This window comes from Miniopterus natalensis, chromosome 8 (assembly GCF_054644295.1).
Source record: "Miniopterus natalensis isolate mMinNat1 chromosome 8, mMinNat1.hap1, whole genome shotgun sequence".
Taxonomy (NCBI): Eukaryota; Metazoa; Chordata; class Mammalia; order Chiroptera; family Miniopteridae; genus Miniopterus; species Miniopterus natalensis.
In genome coordinates, this window is record NC_142088.1 from 41,383,549 (window position 1) to 41,401,492 (window position 17,944).

General features: G+C 34.5%; 1 protein-coding gene across 2 annotated transcripts in view; it reads left to right on the plus strand.

Annotated features, from left to right (window-relative positions):
- The window catches only part of SLC25A12 (solute carrier family 25 member 12), a 106,233-nt gene that overhangs the window by 44,083 nt on the left and 44,206 nt on the right, over window positions 1-17,944 (plus strand). For both annotated transcript variants that reach the window (XM_016204468.2, XM_016204545.2), the window contains exons 4-5: window positions 5,171-5,286; window positions 13,224-13,363. In XM_016204468.2, coding sequence (XP_016059954.1) covers window positions 5,171-5,286; window positions 13,224-13,363 — 256 coding nt within the window. The remainder of the gene's footprint in view (window positions 1-5,170; window positions 5,287-13,223; window positions 13,364-17,944) is intronic.

Here is a 17,944-nt window from a genome sequence, read left to right on the forward strand (position 1 = left end):
TCCAGTATCTTTAATACTTTTAATTCAAGAGAATCAGAGGCTTTGGTAATGTTTAAGGAAAATTAGGCCCAGGGAGGTTGATTGATTTGCTCAATAACACAAAATTAGTTCTCTTAATTTTCAGTTCATTTTTCTTTTTGCAATCATTAAATACCTATATCTATACCTATATCTCTCTCTATCTATCTATCATCTATCTATCTATCTATCTATCTATCTATCTATCTATCTATCTATCTATCTATCTATCTATCTATCATCTATCTATCATCTATCTATCTATCATCTATCTATCTATCTATCTATCTATCTATCTATCTATCTATCTATCTATCTATCTATCTATCTATCTATCATCATCTATCATCATCTATCATCTATCTATCTATCTATCTATCTATCTATCTATCTATCTATCTATCTATCTATCTATCATCATCATCATCATCTATCTATCATCTATCTGTCATCTTTCCCCTTGTTCAATTTCCCAGCCCTTTACCTAGGACAGTGATGAAAGGTTAGACTACTTCAGTTAGTACTTTTTTTTTTCAGCCCTAAGAGGTATTTTTCTTGGTACTAGTGTAGTTTTTCGATGATGAATCCTATAGGTATGTAACTTGATATAGCACTACATAATATTGTTTATAACCATCCAAGATAAAATCTAAATTAATAGAAATAGTATTGACAGGTTTAAGTGATTTCGTTAAGTGCATGGGAAAAGCAGGTTTAGGAGTGGTCAAAACCATGCCCTTTTGTGCTCTGGCCCTCCTGCCCCCAACCCCAACTTTTCTTAGCATGTAAACTGCCCCCTTTCCTCCTTTTTCCCACTCCCTTTCCTCCAGTAGATAGTAAAATAAGCAGGAGTGTTTTGATGTAGGTACTTGCTTTGGAGAGCCATGTAGAAGAGCATTGTATGGTATAAATAGTACGATGAGTTGTCTAAAAGTAAAGCCATTAGCCAAGTAGTGTTTGTGAGATTGTGGCTTAAACTTTGAAGTTCTGATTGTATAATGAAAAGCAAAGTGATTTTATGGACTAAATGAAGGTCTCAGGGACTATTACTGTTTGATCTAATCTAAAATATTTAGACAGTTGCTTGTTTGAAACTAAGTTCTAGAACCATAGTTTCTATATTTAGCTTTAGTCAGGATTTCATCTGGAGTTTCTGTGCTCTTATGATGTGGAAAACTGTAGTTTTTCTCTCTTTTACTTTTTCACAAGTGTTTTCCTTTAATATTTTACATGCATATAGAAGAACCTTTTATGCAGAAGTCTTGGTTGTTTTAGAAATTACAAATTAATATATTAATATTTTGAAATTTTATAATTTCCATTCAGTAAATGATAAGGGAAAACTCTGTAGAAAAAATTAGAAAAAAATCAGATTTGTAAAATATTTCAAAGTTATAAAAGATATATGTTCTTTGTAAAATATCAAACAGCAAGTGTGGTATCCTCATTAAAAGAAAACAAACTATTACAGTATGAAATCAGTAATGCTTTTTTTCAACTCCACAGATAGTGGCTTGTGCTTTTTTCTGCCAACATCTTGATTAGGTCCTTCTAGCAATAGGGGAATCCATGACAGGATAAAGGAAAAAGAGCTTTAAAAATTATTCTGAAACATGTTCGCTTTATGTTAGTGGTTAAGCAGATTATTTCTTGCTTTTTTAGAAGTATTGTTACATTATTATGTATTTTTAGCTAAAAATAGATAAGGAGCATATCAGAGAGACTAAGTGGCCTGTGATCTCATTTCTTCCCAAGATTTTATTATGAAAATTTTCAAACGTTCTAGAAAGTTGAAAGGATTTTACAGTGAATACGCACATACCCACCACATACATTCTACCATTAACATCTTTCTATACATCTTTTTTCATGTATCTCTCTCTCCATCTTTCCATCAACCCATCTTATTTTTTTACACATTTCAAAATAAATTGTAGACATTAATGTACTTCTTCTTAAATACTTCAGCATGAATATTATTGACTGGATTTCAATATTTGTTTTGAGTCTTTTTCTTTAGATGTAAAATTTGCACACAATGAAAAATATAAGTCTTTTTAAAAATTGAATTTATTGGGGTGACATTGGTTAATAAAACCATACAGGCGTCAAGTGTACAACTCTGTAACACATCATCTGCCTACTGCATCGTGCGCTCACCACCCAAAGTTCAGTCTCTTTCCACCACCACTTATCCCCCCTTTGCCCTCTTTCATCTCCCTGACCCTGTTTCTCTCTGACAATCATCATACTGTTGTCTGTGTCTGTTTTTTTCCTTAATCCCTTCACCTTTTTTTTTACCCAACCCCCCCAAACCCCTCTCTTCTGACAGCTATCAGTCTGTTTTCTGTATCAATGAGTCTGTTTCTATTTCATTTGTTAGTTAAAGATACATTTGCTGAGTTTTGACAAATGCACACACCTGGATAACTTCAGGTAAATTATTTTTTATTGTGTTAAAAAATATATAACATAATAAAATTCTTATCTGAGGATATTTTATCCATTGATTTTTAGGGAGAGTGGAAGGGAGGGAGGGGGGAGAGAGAGAGAAAGAGAGAGAAAAACATTGATGTGAGAAAGACACATTGATTGGTTGCCTCCCGCACACGCTCAGTATCTAAGCTGCAACCCAGGTATGTGCACTTGACTGGAAATTGAACCCCCAACCTTTGGTGCATGGGCTGATGCTCTAACCACTGAGCAACATCTGCCACTGTTCTACTGTCTCATTAATTTCACTATTCTAGGTATGTCATATAAGAGGAATAATACAATATTTGTCCTTTTGTGTATGGCTCATTTCATTATAGCATAATGTTTTGAAGATTTATTTATGTTTCAGCATGCATCCGAATTTCATTTCTTTTTAAGGCTGAACAATATGAAGTGACTTACTTTTATAAATTGCTGATGCTTTTGTGTTACTTAATTGACTTTTCTTTCTTCAAATAAATCACTCTATATAACAAAGGTAACTCTGAGTATTGAGTGTTGGCTAGGTATTTCCCCAATACCTTCTTGTAATGGTCTACTTACTATGGATACCAGATACCCTTTCTGTTTCTCAACTCTAACCGTAAATTGGGGGAGAGAGGCAGGGAGGTGTATACTGAATTGAAGGCAGGAGTTGAGAGTCTGGGCCCACTGAGTTGCTGAATGTTTTAGAGCAGATTATTTGACTTCTTTAGACTTTCTAAGGGTCCCTCTGGCTCTAAAGTTGCATGAATATATGATTTGCTTTTATGAATATACTGACAGACAAAATGTAGATAGTTAATGAAGTTCATAACTTTATATTTTAAACAAAGGGCTACTTATTTGGAAACCTACCCAACAAGAGTCTCCAATCTCCAGGGATGGGATGTAGATAACTGATGAGGCCTGGTCTCTCTGAAGGAGACAGTTTCTGCTCGACTCCAGGGGCTGGTGCTGTTTGGCACCAGAGACCTGTTGCCCAAGCTTGCAGTTTGTCAAGAGGAACCAGAAAACTGGATATTTACGTGAAATCTTATGATTTCCAAATGTTGGCAACTAATGCAACTAAAAAAAAAAATACTTTGCATGCCAAAGAAAATACACGTGTGAGCCAAATTCACTGCCATCTGACCGTTTATGACCTTTGCTAGTTAAATAGAAATTCTTTGCTCTCATCTCATAAATACAGGAAGTTTTACTACTGAGCATGAAATGTGTTTTAAAGCTACATATTCTGCATTTCATGGTAATTGTATTTTTGGTGTTCAATTCCTAAAGACTTGTTTTGGAAAAACCAAGGTGAAATATATATTTTTTAATTTTATAATCAGTGTAGCTACTTTTTTATTTTTATTTTTAAAATTACTCCTATAATAAGAAGTAATTCTAATTCTTCATTATAAAAATGTGAAACATTTCAGAAATATATAAAATAGAAAAATAGAAAGTGAAGGTCTTCTGTCTTCTCTAGGTCCTCCCCTAGACCACCACTGGGAAGTAGTGTTAGACATTCTTGTAGTTTCAGACCATACCATACCATTGCTCTTTAGTTTTGTTCAGAGCTTAAAACCACATATTACTCATTGCTTTTTAGGGGTGTGTAGATGGTCTTGATGTTACCTGATATGTTATAACTTCATTTGTTTTTGCTACCCTAAAATTTGTGTAATGATAACACTTTTGAGTTTTACTATATGTTTTTTAGTATACCAGTGCATAAGGTGTTTTATGACATGTTGCCTCATAAACAGTTTTGATTATTAGATCATTCCGCCCAGGATTTATTAGGCACTCAGACTCCTAATGTCACCAAGTATTCTTTAGCATGGACACAGTGAGGGCATAGTCTTCAGTGCCCTGAATAACATCACCACTAAGGCTTTCCCACCATAAAGCTTTTCCCTCCACAAAGGGCAAAGGCATAGTATACATCATTGTTTTGGGTGTACTGTAACTTACATAATTTAAACATATTTTAAAGTGTTTTAAGTAATACAGAATGTAACATTTAATGTAAAATGTGTCTTAGATGACTGGGGGCATAAAATGAAATGTAAAATGTAGTCATTTTTTCTTAATGGGGAAAATGGGAAGCATGTCTCTAAAAAATCATGTTCACTCTGTAGTTTCCTACAGTTTGCATTTTTGCTGATTTTGTTTCCATAATAATGTTCAACATGTTCCTTTTTCTTTTGTAGTTTTCATAAAATTTTTATTACACTAGAGCAGTGATTCTTAACATGGGGGCTGCTATTGGCATCTAGTGAGTAGAAGCCAGGTATGCTGCCAAACTGATACAGTGCACAGGAGGCCTCCACAACGAAGTATTATCCAGCTTAGAATGGCACTTTGAGTGCCAAGGTTGAGAAACTGATCTACAGACTTGTTCAGATTCAAGTTTAATTATTTTTGGTCTAGTTTGCTCTCTTTGTGTGATATTAGGGATTATTGATTATTGCCCAGGTCCATTAATTTGTTAGAGCTTTTCAAATGGGGGATATTCTAAGTTTATTCATTCCTTCTTTCTTTATTATCTGGAATACCTCTATAAAGACAAACTCTCTTCATCAATTATTTGGTTACCCTGAGCTATAGTTCATGTAATAAAGGCAGGTTAAATGCCTGACATTCCCCCTTTCTTTACCAGCCAGTAATATTTTATATTTTATTCTAGGTTGATCTCCTATCAAGAGTTTTTGGCATTTGAATCTGTTTTATGTGCTCCAGATTCCATGTTCATAGTGGCTTTCCAGTTGTTTGACAAGAGTGGAAATGGAGAGGTGACATTTGGTAAGGAAAAGAAAAGATTGTAAGTGATAAGTGAGGTTAGTGAGGCTGGTCCAGTCTTTAATTCCTAAATCTAGTAACTGCATATAGATTGTTGTTTATTTAGGAGTTAGTCAATAAGTGAAGTATTACTTTCCTAAAAGGATTTACACAGGTCAAATTAAAATGGTTTTATTTTCTTGTAAACATTAGACTTGCAAAAAATTAAGGTTTCTAGGAAATGTCATTACTTTAACTCATAGAGTCACTGACACTTTCACATTCCTAAAATAAGTGGTGTAAAAATTTCTTGTTCTGAGCTAGCCTGGGCAAAAGTTGTTATGAAACAGACTGTGAACAGCAGCATTCTTTAAGGGGTTTCTGGGTAGAGCATTCAGAGCTTCTCTGTACCATCTTTGGAAAATTGCTGTTGTTATTTTAACACCGAGAATGGAACTGAAGGAGGAGGTTAAGGCAAGAATAGTTAGCATTCTCTGAACCCCCTTTTTAGATTTTTGGTTTTAGGAAACTAGGCTAGGATATTAAAATTACCATCTGAGTTGGGTGTAGAAATTGATTTAAATCCTTTGACAGGCACATAAACTAGCGCATTGTTGATGTCTCACAAGCTATAAACTTGGATTTCTATTTGTTGCCATGTATTAGTTTTTAAAGACACTTATTTGTAGAAATTAGTTTTTGTTTAGGAAAAGTATCAGCTAGTTTTTCCTACAACAGGCTTTTTTAATAAAAACAATGTGTTTTCAAGGACCTTGAGCGCTCCACCCTTTTCTTTCTTTAATATTTGGAATTTTTGTATTGTGGTAATACAACACAGCGCTTGCCATCTTAACCATTTTTAAGTGTATATAGTTCAGTAATATTGAGTATATTCACACTGTTGGGAAATAGATCTCCAGAACTTTTTCATCTTGTAAAACTGAACTAGAGCCCCATTTATGGTGTGAATTGGCATTAGTATGTGGTAGAGAAACTCTTGAAAGGTGGACTTTTCCTGAGACACAGCACTAAATCTTTGTTCACTGTAGAATTTGTTCTAAAACAAATACTTTTTGTTAAACCCAAAAGAAGAAGTATCACTGCATGTAAGATTGGTGAGAACATACAGATGTTCAGAAGGACCAGGGTGCCTTTGCTGTGATCTTAGTGGTCACGTTTTCTAGCTTAGCATTGATCATTTCCTTCCTTCTGCCCATTTATCCAGTTATCTACTGTTTGAGAAGATTTTCCCAAATAAATACCTATGCAGAACGCTTTAGGTTCTTGTGCATATTTGGCATTCTCCCTGCTTTGGAGCAATCTCTGGCCATTCCGCCGCCTCAAAAATACCTAGCATAAAATCTTTGTGTCTCATCTTTCAGCATTAACCCTGTACTACTGACAATGCTACATTTTCAATTTTCAATAGGTATCACACATGCTCACTTCCAAATGTGCAGAAATGCTTGGGAAATAACTTGATACAAATATCTGCATTAGTGACAGTACCTGTGCTTCTATCATGTGCCCATTGTGTAAGAGTTAGATTTCCCAAAAACAAATTGTAATTTATTTTGTATCTCTTATCTTGATACCATGGTCCTTTGTGTCTCCTCCATTTGACTGGTTTCCCCAATTTCTATTTTTAAAAATAAGTCACTCAAGTTAGTTCATCTAACAGACTAACAATAGAGACTCATGCCATTGTTGATTAGTATATTAAAATGAGTGTAGGAAGTAGCCGAGTGGTTTACACCACCTTAATATTTCATGTAAATTAAAGTTCGTAGTTATCAGATCCCATCTATAGCATTTTATAGATCTTTTGTTTTTCCCTCAGACTATGGTTTATGAGTTAGGACTTTAAGAAAATATAATTAGATGAAAACAAAACAAATCAGTTTTAGTTTTTATAGCACCTGGTATGAACTGAAGAACATATGAACCCTCCAGAATCCTGCTTTCATTCTACTCCATAATCTATAGATGGGAAGATTCTTACGGAATAAGATAAAACTGAGCCCCCTTTCAACATTGTTCCTGGGGGCCTGGGTAGCTGGATGGTTCTCTCGATGGTGCTCACCTATTTCCTGGGGAAGTCGACTGTTTCCCCTTCCTGCCCTGCTTCCCTAGTTTTGAGGATCCATTTTTAAACACTATTCTTGACTAAAATGAAAAGAATCATAATGAAAAAGAGAAAGTTTAATTTGATATTCTTAAGAGGAAAAACATTGAAATTGTTAGAAATGCCATTTAACAAGATTTCTAAGGCTGTATTTCAAGACTATAGAGTTTTAGCATAAGAAAATAATTAACTTGGAGTTAATTTTTATAGGATTTTTGGATCTGTAATAAAGGTCAGTTTTCATGTTTGTACCCACTTAATAAAATGAATTATGCTTGTGTATTTATAGACATATGTTTAAGTAAAGGGAAATTTTAGATCCATTCTAACTTGAAATTCTTTTCACCAAATGGCCTTATGTCTTCTAGTTTGAAGCATATTTAAAGAATAGTTTTCTGTCGTGCACATCAGGAGAGAAAGGTGGGAGAGAATACTGGATGCAAGGTGTAATGGAGTGGGGAAAGACTGTTATGCCATTGGTATCTCTCATGGACTCCGGTGATGATGTTATCTGTGTACTTGTATATACTGTTCTCATCTATGCTTTTGTTTTTTTAGATATGCTTTTTATACATATCAAATTATATACTTGTGTGCATCTTTCAAGTATTTATATGCATAGCAATATTGAGTAACATTTTCTTGAGTTCTAGACAAGTTTTTTTTTTAATTTTATTGTTAGAGATACTTTTACTCTGGGGGAGAGGACTTATATTGAGACCTTGGCAATCTATTGCAGAGTGTGCAGGCTCAGGAGAGGGTTCTGGAGTTTTTAAAAGAGTGACTAAAACCATTAGTTTATTGTTTCCTCTGTGATGTCCCTTTAATAAAACTTCTAATGCATGCTGTGGGTTACTTAATGGCTTGTATATCTGTTACTGCCTGGTGGCATGAACCTTGTAGAGGCCATTGCATGACTGGTGTGTGTTAGATACAGTACAAGCTTGCCTTGGTCTTACTAGTGCACTGGATATTCTGCTTGATAGAATTAGCTTGAGGTCACCGGGATAACCAGTTATACTACATTGTATTGTCAATAGCTGATATGCTTTTGTCATAAATTTAAAAAATAAAAGCCTTTTGCTTTAACAAAGAGGTGATCATTTAAAATAAACAACCACCCAAACTCTTCATCTATTAACTAATAAATGGATATAAAACATGTTATACATTCTAAGTTTTCTATTAAAATCTTATCAACATTGTGTTTCAAAATATTTGCCTAGGAGTAAGAACTCTCCAAAGTGTACTTTTCCAAGGGCACATCTTCACCCCCTGACTGTAGGATCCTCAAAAAGCAGGGATTCCTTTTGATTTCATACTGTCTTTGACCACCAATATGTACAGCTAATAAAAATGCATTTCAATTATGCCTCTAAAATAGTCTCTTTCCCTCTCAAGGGAAGAATAAATTAGGCATAACCACTGCTGTTATCAAAAGGTTCAGGAGATGGAAGTCTCCATATGAAAAATGTTGTACCTTCTCTCAGTGGAAACAAAACTGTAGACATAGAATGATATGAATACTAATGCTAGTAAGGACCCAGTTTAACCTGGAAATAATTAGAACTTCACCTGGGCATTCACATTAAATCTGAGAAGGTCATATTAACACTCAAAGCTATTAGAATGGCTATTAGAGTGGCTATTAGAGTTTGAGGTTAAAGAAAAAAAGGACATGCTGTTATTAGTTTTTATACCACTTGGTGACAGACTGTTAAAGTATCTAGCTTCTATAGTAATAGATGCTCTTTAAATTCATCTTTCCTGAGAAATGGACCTTTACATAAATTTGGCAGCATGACTACTCTGTTGACTGACTGTACAGTAGTCCCTTCTGGAGGTAGGTAAAGGATTAAAAGAAATACTTCCCCTCAGAAAAACAGTAGAGGTCACCCAGGAAACTAATGGTCACCTGGGAGTAGCACCTAGAAGTCTGGGACTGAGTCTACATGCTATGTTGAGTGGACTTCCTCTACAAGTTCCTGTTGTTGATCTTTATTTTGTTGTTGTTTGTTTTCCTTTGTTTTCTTTTTTGGTCTCTTAGTTGTTCCCCTTCTTTTCCCTCAAGTTTTCCTTCACTGAAAAACTCTTTACTTCCACAAGTCTTGCCATTGTTTTTGTTCAGTGACACACAAGGGTATTCATTGTTCATGGTGGGAGTCCTAAAAGCCTCTCTGACTTCACTTTAAGAACTGTGCAAGTGAAACTCAGCTGTTGAGGACTTTTTTCCCCCTGACACTAAAAATGTTTGGTCTCAAGCCTGTCAGTTGGAAGCAGTGGCTCCTGCTGGGCTGAAATCCTTGGAATCAGGATGTCGTTGGGCTGATGGTAGGTGGGCTGTGTCACAGGGCTGATGGCTTGTATACCTACAGGAGGAGTTCTCTGGCCACACCGTTGGTACAGCAGCTCCTTCCAGGCTCATTCATGGAACAGGCATGGCGGCAGTCTTGGAGAAGAGTGCCAGCCCCGGTCAGAGGTAATTTTGTACTGCAGAAAGGTGAACAAGACCAGTAGGAAGCTCCCATAAGGACCAGGGGAGGGATGAGGGTGGATGAGATGGGGAGACACAGTGGGGGAAATTAAAACCTCTGTTAAGACATATTTACATAATATATATGCTTCAATGTATATTTCATCTAGTCCAATCATCATAAGTGACTGATACCGCTAAACTTACTAATGTTATACGTCTGTGAACATTTTTAATCACAGTTATCACCATTACCTGCCCTCCTGACAAATTATTGTGCTCCTCTCCTCTGAGGACAGAGAACATAGTGACCAGCTACTTTTGTATCTGGCCCCAATGACCTTTTCTAGGAATTAGAAACCATCTCTTTCCATAAGCCCATGCTCTGCAGGAAGTGAAAAAGAGGTCTATTGTTTTCTATACATCAGAAAACGAATGGATTCCTATTTCCCTTAGCAGTGCCAACCTAGTATAAAACACCAGATCATGATCTTGCTGCCAATAAGATGTGACTGTCATATCCCTCTCGTCCGGGCCAGAACTACTGAAATAGCACTCCAAGAAGTGCTATTTAGAGCTAAAGACCCTTGTTTGCCACTGGAAAGACGGGATTCTCTCTGGGGGGACAACTTGTTATGCAGTGTCAGTTAGATGTATGGGGTATGTTTGAGATTATTGGTGTTCCCTTTCATGTCATGCAGAGCCTGACAAAAAGCTGGTAAGATAAGAACATCAGCATTTGAGCTATTGCCTCATACAAGTTTAAGTTCTTCAGTTCTAGAGCTTTGTCTAACCTTTTTTTGATAAGCACATCTTGGTAAAAGTGAAATGGTAATTAAGAATTGGACTTCAAAACAATAGTGGTACTAGTTATTTCTGTAAGCTTCCTGAATTAGCCGTAGGCAGTTGATAGTGTAAATAATAACAGAAGGAAAGTGAGATACATCAAGAAGTGCCAAAGTAGGTTTGAAATTTTGTTAGTAACTACAGTTGTAGCCTGTGACATGGCTAAAATAATTAAAAGCGTCTAAGGGTAGTTAATAAACCACAGCACATTATAATGGTCATGATGCGAAACCATATACAAAGCTATCAAGTGCCCACTTTGGGAGAAATAGGAAAAGTTCAAGCAAATACTTATGGAAAACGACACTTCAGTATTTGAGGAAATTACTATGAGTACTTTAGGCCATCATTTAATTGTTTCAAAGATGTTCTGAGATCTTATTTAGAGGTGGCTAGGAAGTTTATATAATAGGATTTCAGTTAAAGTTTTTATAGAGTTATTTTCCTAAATATAAATTATACATTGTAATTTTGGTTTATAAATTTTCTTCTTGTGATAGTAAAAAATTTTCATAGTTAATTTTTTGTAGTTTGAAAGCTTCTGAATTTTTTACTTTATTTGATATAGTTTCACACTTGAGATTCTGCTATCTTCTGATCACATAAAGGGAATTCAGTTTTATTCCACCACTATATAAAAACTAGGTAGTAATATGTACATTTTTTATCAAATAGTTGAGCTTTGGGACTTGTGACCTGTAAAATAAAGATTATAATAAAATAACTTATTCCCTTTAATAAATAATATTAATACTATTTAAATATATGTAGTTATTTAATTTATCCTGTTCTGCTTTCCATTTATCTCTTCATGTTTCCTTAGTTTCACACTTTGTTAGACCTTAAAAATAAGAAATCTAATCAATGTGGGAATAGAAGCAGCCAATTAAATTGGAGAATCCTAATTTTTTTTCTGATCTGCCATAATATTTTTACCTCTAAAATATTTTAATTATTTTGTAAACTTTAACATATCTTATAATGTGAGGTTTCATGTAGATTTAAGGGTAATCCTTTGTGTGGGTTAGAAGGCAGAATCCCATGAATTGCTGTTGAGTTAATGATTTGCTTTTAGAAACAAAAACCCATATATTTAATTTGTGTTTTTGGAAGATGAAAATGATATGATTTGAAAATTCTGCAATACTGTTGCTAATTAGGCAAGAACTACATTCCTGTGAAAGTAAAGATGAGAATCCCATCTCCCCAGTGACATCCAATGCCTTCTTCCAAGTTACTGATTGTTGTGATCTATTCAGAGCTCTTATATATATTGAGTAAAGACTGGCAGGAATTCTTGTTCAGGATTCTTACACCACATGTCCTCCCCACCCCCAACATAGCAATGCTTTTATCAAGAAAAAAAGGTATATAAAGCTAAAGGGAATCCATTAAATCATTTACAGTATGAGATCTGTATCTTATTTAAAGAATTTGAAGAAATTAGAGAAAATAGCATAGTTGAAGATTTTAAAGTATTAAACTTCTATTTACTAATTCTCTAGTATAATTGATAGCTATTCATAATAAAACCCTTTCACTAATATAATTGGCTTAAATTTGAAAATAATTTTGTTCTTAAGACTCAGTAAAACAGGCTTCCTGCTTTCTTAACTTTTTAATGATTTTTTTTTTTTTTTTTGGCATGAGCTTCTAAATTAGTCTCTCCAGCCTATGCTTGTTAAAGTACCAGTCATTTGTGAACTGACTTTTACAGCAAGTGTAGCACTGTGTAAGAAAGTGAATGACCTGATTAGTGCATGAAGACAAGCTGTCAGGGGTTCTGGCTGTATATTCCGCAATGTGACTGGTTCTTACCTAAAGTTAGTGTACTGTGCTTAGTCCTTCTTTATTTAAAAGTGAATCACTAATTTCACTTACCTTAAAATATTTTAATGGTTGAGACTAATAATCATGGTTTTTATGAGGATTTCGAAGCTTTGTGTCAAGACCATATTTTTGACAATATCAGAAGCTTTTAATAAGGTGCTTGCTGCTGAGCTAATGATATGCTTTTGGTAGTATTTCTTATACCTATCTTCAATAGACATATTCAGGATAGTGTGAATGTAATAATCAAGCCTCAATCAAACCATACTTAGTATGACAAATATTGCATTATACTGTAATTTAGGTATTCATGCTTCTGATAAAGGGCTTAATTCGACTCCTCGAGGAACCGGGAAAACACTATTGATTTTATACCAGAATGCAGAGTAGCAGCCATTTATAGTGCAAGATATAAATCACTTCCTAATTAAAATTATATCAAGAGAAATTAAGAATCTCATGGCCTTATATGTAATGGTACACAATATTAAGTGTAAAATTATATTTTGTATCAATTCTGTTTCTGTGCATGGGTTTCTGGGCACAAAAATCTTTGCAGCTAATCTTAATAGAATCAGATAATATTGACTTTTAAAATTTTTCTTAATTTCTTTCTGTAGGAACATTGCAGTGGACTAAACTATTTATTCCAGATATAATTTATTTATTTTTGTTTTCCCTTTTAAGAAAATGTCAAAGAAATTTTTGGACAGACTATTATTCATCATCATATCCCTTTTAACTGGGACTGTGAATTTATCCGACTGCATTTTGGGCATAATCGGAAGAAGCATCTTAACTACACAGAATTCACACAGTTTCTCCAGGTGAGCTGGGTTTTCATAACTGGTGTAAATATATACCATTCCTCCTCCACCTCCTTTCCTTTAAGTTTTACTAAGTTCATTATAAAAACTAGCAGTCCCCTGTGGCGTTTTATCTCCGTTTTTCATTTACTACTCCCAGAAGCATCTTCTTTAAAACTTTTATAATTTTTTCAATGTTTACTTCCATGACTTTAAATAATAAACTTGTGTTGGCACTTCTACTTTTTAATTTTTCACTTTTAGGTATTTTTGATTGCATTTGAACTATGGAAGATTAGTAGCTACTTCTTTCACCTCTCCCTCTCTACCACGGACTTGGATTTTCTGCCCCCAACCCTTACATCTCATGATTCTACTTAGATCCATATCATATTTGAATTACTATAATTTTATAAATACTATGCATAACTAAAATGATTACTTTTCTTAGAGTTTCTAGTTTTTCTTATTTGTTTAGTTTTCTATGTATTAATGTAATTCATTCTCAAACTCTGCCTCAGTTATTAGAATCTCATTTTAATATGTTTAAAACACATTAGGTATTCTATCAATTTCATCTTCTTAGAGCTCTCCAGGAGCTTTCTTTCTTTTTAAAAAAATTGAGGTAAAATTCACTTAACATAAAATTAACCATGTAAAATTGCACAGTTTAGTGGCATTTAGTACATTCAGTGTTGTACAACCACTACCTCTAATTCTAAAACCTTTTCATCACCTCAGAAGAAAACCCTGTACCCATTAAGCTGTCACTCCCCATTCCTGTGTCTCCCCAACCCCTAGCAACCATCAATTTACTTTCTACCTCTATGGATTTACCTATTCTGAATATTTCATATACAGTTGACCCTTGAACAACATGGGCTTGAACTGCACAGGTCCACTTATATATGAATTTTTTCTCAGTAAATATGTACTACTATAAATGTATATCTTCTTCCTTATGATTTTCTTAATGACATATTCTTTTCTCTACCTTACTTTATTGTAAGAATACAGTATATAACACATATAACATAAAAAATATGTATTAATCTATTGTTTTTTATTGGTAAGGCTTCTTGTCAACAGTAGATTATTAATAGTTAAATTTTGGAGATTTTTGACTGTGGGCAGGTTGGTGCCCCTAACCCCCATGTTATTCAGGGGTTAACTATAAGTAGAATTAATTATACAGTATGATTTTTTGTGTCTGGCTTTTTTTCACTTAGCATAATGTTTTCAAGGATTATCTATGTTGTAGCATGTATTAATACTTCATTTCTTTTTATGGCTGAATATTATTCCATTATATGGATATACCATACTTTTTAATCCATTCATTAGTTAATGAACCCAGTGTTGTTCTCACCTTTTCACTACTGTGAATAGTGCTGCTATGAACATTGATATACAGGTTTTTGTTTGAATACCTATTTTCACGTCTTTTGAGTATATCCCTAGGAGTGTAATTGCTGGGTCATATGGTAACTTTTTTGCTTAACTTTTTTACTTCATGATTGGAGGCTGGACTTTGTTCTTGATGCATAGCTGTTAGCCTGTGATCTCCTTTCACTTCACCTTCATACTGGGGAATCCATTTGCCTTTCTCTTATGCTGAATCTCCATGTGCTGGATTTCATCTCTCCTTTTATTATGGTTTATTTCTTCTTTTTGGTGGAATACTTCCTGCAGGGGCTTCCTGAGGAAAGTAAGTAGTTTTTTGTGAGACTTTTTGTATGAAAACCTCTGCTTAATTATTACACTTAGTTTGCTAGGTATAGAGCTCAAGTAGGAATTTACTTTCCTCCTAATTTTGAAAACACCCCTCTCGTTATCTGGCTTCCAGTGTTGCCACTGAGAAGTCCAGTGCCATTCTTACTCTTGATTCTGTTTTGAAACTTTTTTTCGAGTTTTAACATTTTTTTCCCCTTCCTAAAGTGTTTTGAAATTTCACAATGATATTACTTGGTGTGAGTTTCTTTTTGTTCATTTTGCTGGGCATTCAATGAGCTCTTTTAATTTGAAAACTTATGTCTTTCAGTTATTGAAAATATTCTTATTACTTTTCTTATTTACTCTCCTATTCCTTTCTAGAACTAGTAAATATATTAAATGTATGATCATTTAGTTTTCTTCTGTATTTTCCTTCTGAGCCTTCTATTCAGTTTTTAATTTTTATTGTATTTCTAATTTTCAGGAACTCTATTGGGTTTTCTGAACATTTCTTTTTTTAAAAACAGCATACTATTATTCTTTGGTAGATATACTATGTTTTTACTACTCCAAAGATATTAGAGATAGGGGGTTCTGTTTTTGTTTTTTAAATTTCCTTCTCCCTGCAGGTGCATTTCCTCCGAATTTCTTCCTCTCTGTCGGGGCCTGTTCCATTTGGTGGCTTTTCTCACATGCCTGATGGCCCTTGATCCTCATCTCGTGTTTAAGATTAAGGCCTCCTGGGAGCTTTGGCCACGGGGGCTTATTAACCCTGGGCCTTGCCGTAAAGCTCTCTGGCTCTTCCTGTATGTTCAGGTCTTTTCTTTTGAATTGGGGAATCAGAGAATAATCATCCGGCCTCCCATCTGGATTATTAGGTCTGGATTTTGACATTCTGCCTGCTGAGTACAAGACAACGTTCAGTATGAAGATGGACTTTCATTTACTCATCTCTTTTCAACCATGCCTGGTCTTCCCTGTTCTAGAGATCCTCTGGTAAACTTTCCAGGCAATGAACCTCTAGTCTTTTGCCAAGGTTAGGAAAGGGCAGAGGTCTAGCTATGGTGCAGTAAGGCAGCTAATTAACTGCTTTTTAAACAGACTTCCATCTAAGCCTCCTGTTTTCAACTCCACCTTCACTGTCACATCTAGGGGTACTAAGTCAGCCAATTTCTGAGTCTTTTGGGGGTCTGTCCTGTACATTGGATTGCTTTTTTGGCTTTCTCTACTTCTAGTTTTCGTGGTTCTGCTAAGTCAGTTGTCAGTTGCCCTTCTCTCTAATCTTAAAAATGTGGTTGCTGTCTTTTCTTTTTCCATTCTCATCGTTCTTGAGTTTTTGCTTTGTTTGTTTTTTATTCCTTTATTGTGATTTTGTGAACAGTGAAGTTTTGGAAGACAGCAGATTTAAATGTGTTAGTTCAGTCTTATCCAAAGCCATGCTGTTTCTGAAGCTCTGCTACTTCCATCTCATAGTATATGAAATGCATTTCCTAGTGCATAATTTCCTTTATCTTTTCTTCAGTTCTCCTATTCGCCCTTTCAATCCAGAAGCAGACTTATTTTTATTTTATCGTTTATTTAATGGAATATCTATCTTTTTAGATAAAGTATCTTTTTAGAGTATCCTTATTGTTTTTTTAGTGTTGTTAATACTCACCTGAGGATATTTTTTCCATTGGTTTTTTTTTAGAGAGAGTGGAAAGGAAGGAGGGAGGAAGGGAGGAAGAGAGAGACAGACAGAGAGACAGAGAGAGAGAAAGAGAAAGAAAGAGAAAGAGAAACATTGATGTGAGAGAGACACATTCACCTGTTGCCTCCCACACCGGCCAGGGCTAGAGTGTCCTTATTTTATCTCTTATAAGCTCAGGGTATTATTTTTCTTCATTAGGGTGATCACAGTTTGAAAATTAATATCTTTTAGGTGTGGGTATTTGTAGAACCCAGTGCTTGTTCTAATACTTTCAATGTTAGTGCCTACCTGACTGACCTTGTAAAATGCTAAACTTGAAAAGTTGAAAATATTATACATCTGAGAGATGAAACTAATGTTTTTAATGATTTTTCCAAAGATGGCTTGCTCTCATTGCTGGTTCCCTTGCATTTACCAAAGACATTTTATAATATCTATTTTACCCTGATGTTTTAATTATAATAAATAAACTGAGAGCTTTATATAAGGGACTTCTTCTTTCTTTGTGTTGCTTCCTATTTTGAAGTTCTCAATTTCAATTTTTAAAACTTTTTATTTTGAAAGACTTCAAATATATAAAAATAGAATAGGCTAATCAACCCCATGTACTCATTAACCAGCTTCAACAATTATTAACTGGCCAATCTTGTTTTATTTGTACTCTCCACTCTGCTCCTCTACTGGATCACTTGGAGGCCTGTCCCATACACTCCATAGTTTTATCTGTGATACTTCAAGGATATATCATTAAAAGATACATAAAATTTAACTGCTGACTAATAAAAAATGGAAAATCTATTACAATGAAGATTCTGCTTTGTCTTTACTATAAAGATCCACATTTTCTTTGGTACTGAGTATTATTAATAAGGCTTAATCATGCCTGTGGTTGGCACTGGATATTTCTGAGAGTCTAAGACATATACATAGAGAAGACAGAAACATTAAAAAGAGATGTAAAGAAGGAGACCAAAAAGGATGAATGATGAAGGGAAAAATGTATATAAAATAGAGAGTGGACCTATGTTTGCCTCTGATGATGCTTAGGAATATCCTTTCCATGGGGAACACTTTCTTTCAACCATACTTTAAGGATGAAATACTGAAAATTCCTGCTTTGTTTGAAGGGTGATGTGTAGTAGGAGCTAAGGTGTGAGTTAGGAAGAATGACTCAAGTAGAGAGTTGAAAATTCACACAT